The sequence below is a fragment of the Camelina sativa genome, chromosome 18 (assembly GCF_000633955.1).
Source record: "Camelina sativa cultivar DH55 chromosome 18, Cs, whole genome shotgun sequence".
In the NCBI taxonomy this organism is placed as follows: domain Eukaryota; kingdom Viridiplantae; phylum Streptophyta; class Magnoliopsida; order Brassicales; family Brassicaceae; genus Camelina; species Camelina sativa.
Genome location: NC_025702.1, coordinates 8,642,380 through 8,647,389, shown reverse-complemented (window position 1 = coordinate 8,647,389; position 5,010 = coordinate 8,642,380). Strand labels below are relative to the sequence as shown.

The 5,010-nt window shown below is 27.6% G+C and overlaps 2 protein-coding genes across 3 annotated transcripts in view; both read right to left on the bottom strand.

Moving 5' to 3' along the window:
• LOC104760877 (1,4-dihydroxy-2-naphthoyl-CoA thioesterase 2-like) overlaps positions 1 to 1,070 on the bottom strand; it is a 2,581-nt gene extending 1,511 nt beyond the window's left edge. The window contains exon 1 of one of the 2 annotated variants that reach the window (XM_010483869.2): positions 693 to 1,070. In XM_010483869.2, coding sequence (XP_010482171.1) covers positions 693 to 1,007 — 315 coding nt within the window. In that variant the 5' untranslated portion in view covers positions 1,008 to 1,070. The remainder of the gene's footprint in view (positions 1 to 692) is intronic. The other variant, XM_019240001.1, reaches the window with a different exon arrangement.
• LOC109130443 (putative defensin-like protein 83) overlaps positions 4,722 to 5,010 on the bottom strand; it is a 1,295-nt gene continuing 1,006 nt past the window's right edge. The window contains exon 2 of the mRNA XM_019240006.1: positions 4,722 to 4,930. Coding sequence (XP_019095551.1) covers positions 4,737 to 4,930 — 194 coding nt within the window. The 3' untranslated portion in view covers positions 4,722 to 4,736. The remainder of the gene's footprint in view (positions 4,931 to 5,010) is intronic.

The following is a 5,010-nucleotide window of genomic DNA, read 5'->3' as shown; positions in this document are numbered from 1 at the left end:
TTGATACCATTATTTTCTCTTCCGATTTCTTGGTCTTCTTGGTTTTCCATAACCGGACCTCCCATACCTACAGTTACATACAAATTATTTCATTCTATATTATAAGCTTCTCGTTAATTTGAATACTTGTTTGATTATATTCGTATAGTAATTAATATACACACCAATCTCGTGTTATATTATATTAGGTTGTATATTCAATATATGAAATAAAAACAAATATTTGCGTTGGTTGAGTCAAGTGCATGCTAAAAAAAATAAAAGTAACCCGACATCTTGGTACACCTGCTTGTCAGTTTTCGGGCCGGAATAGTTTACAACTCAAACTCTTTAGTTATGTCATTTCACTAATATTAAGTTTTTTTTTTTTTTCATTTTTGGTGAAAAAACTAAGATTTTACCGAGTTTAGGCTCATAATATTAATCTTTAATTTTCTTAATGTTTCTACCATTTCATCAAAAACAGATTTCAAATTTTAAAATTAAATTGTTTAATGAAAAATATATATTGACTTTATGGATGAACAAACAACTTATCTCTCTTTAGGTACTTAATTTTTTTTATTTATCAAAGAAAATTCTCTTATTGTGAAATTGCAAAATTACATTATCATAAGTGCCAATTTTTTTATAATATAAATAAATATACACAATGTATGTATATACGTGTGATCAGTATATGTATAGGTTACCTGAATATTTTTGCCAACGTTGACCGGATAAGATTCGGCGAAAACCAAATCACCGAGAACAGCAGGTCGGAGGTGGTGAATGGAGAGATGGATACCGGCAACACGTTTATAACCAGATGCGATTCCGGCGCCGAGACTGGCGAGTCCCTCGGCGATCAGAGCTGATACGCCGCCGTGCAAGACTTTGAACGGCTGGCAACATTTGTCAGTTACGGTGAGGTGGCCGGAGACTCTGGTGGCTGAGAGCTCTTCATATACAAATCCTAAGATTTTAAGCGGCTGATCAATGATATATTCCGGCGAATTTGGATCCATTTCTTAGGTTTTAACTTTTAATGATCGATCAAAGCTTTTTTCTTTCTTTTTTCTTTTTGGAGGTTCGGCGTCGTCTGATTTTTTTGTTGTTGTTTATTTGCTATTTTAAGAACTTATTATTGGGCTTACTACTGGGCTTATTGACAAAAGGCTTACTATTTTGTTAATTTGAATTTAAGTATAATTTGATATTTGTCAATCAATTAAGAAATTTTAATTTTTTTTTGAGTTATTCATTGGAATCTCCCCTCATTTACTAAAATATGGATCTTATCCAACACTAATAAACTTTGAAAATCTTGGTATATTAATTTAATTTGATATGACTTGACTTGCAATAAGAAACAAAAAATTCAAGATATAAACCATATATGATCAACACACATATACTCTATGGAAATTTTAATTTTTGAAGAATCTAAACCACTTAAAATTGATTTTTAAATCATTTATCAATAAATCTTCTTTTGACTTTTTTAAGTCTTCTGCAAAAACACTATATGGTAGCAAAAATAATATCTAGCGTTTCTTTTTCTAAATAATTAAAAGAAACTTGACTTCAGAAGGATGTAAAGCTCACATGGTGATATACATAATGTTTAATTTCACATGGTGATATACATAATGTTCAAAGCTAACAAACAATAATGTTTAATTTTTACTTTTTTTTCTTTCATCGAGATTTATTATTTATTACAAATTATAAGAAATGTTACATAGACGATTGTACCATGAACAATTTATTTGGATCATCTTAAATTCACTACCTAAAATGCTTCCTTCTCTATGTTCATGTTTGACATATTGAATGATCCATGATGGACGACTCTTCATTGTGTATGTGAAATCATGGCGAAAGTCTCTACCTGCACATTACTCGAAATCTCACGTAAATTTACTTCCATTAATCTGCATAATTGCATTATCTGGAATTCGAACTCGAATCCTAGATCTCTTAGAATAGAACCATTGATTAATAATTTTTAGTCAATCATTGGATAAAAAGGCTTACACAAACAATTTTTATTTTAATATTAGAATTCATATTTTCTTATTTTTCTAATGTATGTAAAGTACACATATGTATTATTGTATTAACTTACATGTTGGGGATACATCGGTCAATTCAAGGTTAATTCTATCAACAAATTATTCTAACTGTTAGTTGAGTGGTTAGTAGAATATGTTATTTGAATATATCAATGGGAAAATTGAGTTGCATACTAAATTACTCTATATAGAACCCATGCCGAAACATATAAAAGATATTTGAATAATATTTTTATTTATATATATAATAAAAATTACACATATAAAATTAGGGATTAATTAGTAATGAAGACATTGGTATGGGAAGAATCATGAGACTAAAATCTAACTTTGCAGCAACAAGCAGCAGTCTTTGAGCCAACGTCCATACGTACACAAGCCCCTCCTTTGTATCCTTTCGATTTGCAAGCTGCATCGCACGTCTTTGTGTTTGTACATTCCCCCGGTAGACAAGGTATCATTTGTCCTGTTTAGTTTAATACACAAATACTGTCAAAATTCTATAAAAATAGTAAACACACGCCCAAAAAAAATTCACAAAAAAATACGACAAAAATGATAGATCCACGAGAGAATTTTGGTTTTCTTGGTTTTACGATTTTATATAAAATAAATTATAAATGTCTAGACCTAAGCATGACCAAAATTAAATAATCGTATTTCGGACCGTATCTAAACCATAATCGAATAAAAGCCATAAATGTTAATTGAAAATATATGGTTAAATTATTTTAATTATAACCGTTAATTAACCGTAACCGTATCAAAATTATTGGTTGACCGCATAGTTAAACTGTAATTTTTTTTAAACGTAACTATGTTTAAAAAATAATAAAAAATACTAATTATTATTTATTTAATTGGATTATATGATATATAGAAATATGAGTACACTAAAATAACATATTAATCAAAATAAATAATATCAATCATATCATATCATCAAATAATATCAACTGTATCATATTATCAAATAACCATAACCGTACATAACCATAACCATTTTAACCGGAACCGTGTTTAACCGTAACCGTTTAAATGGTTACAGTTAAGCTTAGACAAAATTTCTAACTGTAACCGGTGGTTAATAAACCGTAACCGTAGCCATGCCTCTAGACCCAACAAATAAAATAAAATCTACACGAAAATTAAATATATTTTTTCCAACTGACATTGTCTTTTAGTGGATAGTTATTAAAATATCCAAAAACTTATAATTTGTAGCATATATTGAATATGTCATCTAATTGAAAATACTTAATAAATTTTAATGAACATATAATAACATTATTTAACAACTAATTAAAATACTAATCTTATAATGGAAACTTTGTTGGAAAAATTTGTATTTTTCTTAAAATGTGAACACAATATTTAAACATGTAAATATAATACGCCTACCTTTTTCTTACAAAAAAAGAAATAATACGCCTACTTTTTTTTCGGAAGGAGATAATTTACAACTACAACTACAAACACAAACACATTGCTTTTTGGTATCTAGATAGTTTGACCTAAAACGTAAAATTAACATCCAAAATGTCTTCAGAAACTTCAACATAGAAAATCACAGTGATATGTTGAATGATGATTTTAAAATGATTTAATTATAAATAACTAAGTAACCTGAAATCATTGGCAGAAGAATGAGAGGAAACACCATTAACGAAAATGGCAAACAAGATGAAATTTTTTTTGTCACCATTATATACAAACAATGGGAAGTGTGACGCTAGTGTTTGAGAATGTTCTTATATTATTATTATATGACAGTTTGATATATATATATATATATAAATAAATCGTAGTCTTTTTAATTAAAACTTTCAACATTTCTTTCACATTTGACATAACTAATATATATATGTATATATCTATAGCTATATATACATATATCAATATAACTTTTAAAACCTTTTCTTTAATTTATGAAATTTAGTTACTTTCTAAAAAAAAGGACTCAGAAAAAGATGCTTTTAAAAACATGATTTTGTCTTCTTTTTTTTTGGGACAAAACTATCTTTTCTTTAAATAATTAAATTTCATATATTTTCATATTAATAAATGAATGTAACATCTATATATTTTCATAAAGCTTTAAGAAAAAAAGAATTTTGTGTGCTATATATTCTACTTAAATCTTCATGTATTCATGTTGAACCGGTTTATTTAATTTTCCTAATTAATCAGATAAATTAAAAAAGATAGAATTAGTTCATTTTAATACCTAATATTAAATACAATTAAATCTATATTTATATTTAGTTAATTTTATTAGAAAAGTTCAAACATAGTAAAATAGAAACCAAATGAAACTAACAACAGATAAGATCACATATATACAATTTTATTATATTATTAATTAACTAATTTACTAAACACATTAGGTTACCGAACCAAACCGTTTGGGTCGAGAGATAACATAAATGAATGGTTGGAAAGTAGAATTGGGTCGGTTTGAATTATGTTGGTTCAGTTTGGTTTGATTCAGTTTGGTTTAAATGCCCACCCCTAATTGAAAGAACAAAGAATGAGAAGTAAATAAATTTATATATGTACTTAACATGAATATCATGCACATGCTTTATTGATGTAAAAGAGATTTTGATTTCCACATCAAACATATTTGAATATAGGTTTTTATTCATATAATAAAAAGCACATAGATCTACTGATAAGCTAATTAGTAATGAGGACATTATCAGATTTGAAAGATTCTTGAGATTTAAAATTAGGATTGCAGCAGCAAGCACCAGTCGTTGAGCTAAAGTCCATGCGTACACAAACCCCTCCTTTGTATCCTTTTGATATGCAAGCTACATTGCATGGTGTTGAGTCCGTACATATCCCCGATATACATGGTATCATTTGTCCTGTTTGGTGCATAAATATACACATTGATAAGATTTTAAGTGTAAACCTATTAATTGTTGAAATGACTTTTTTTTTTTTT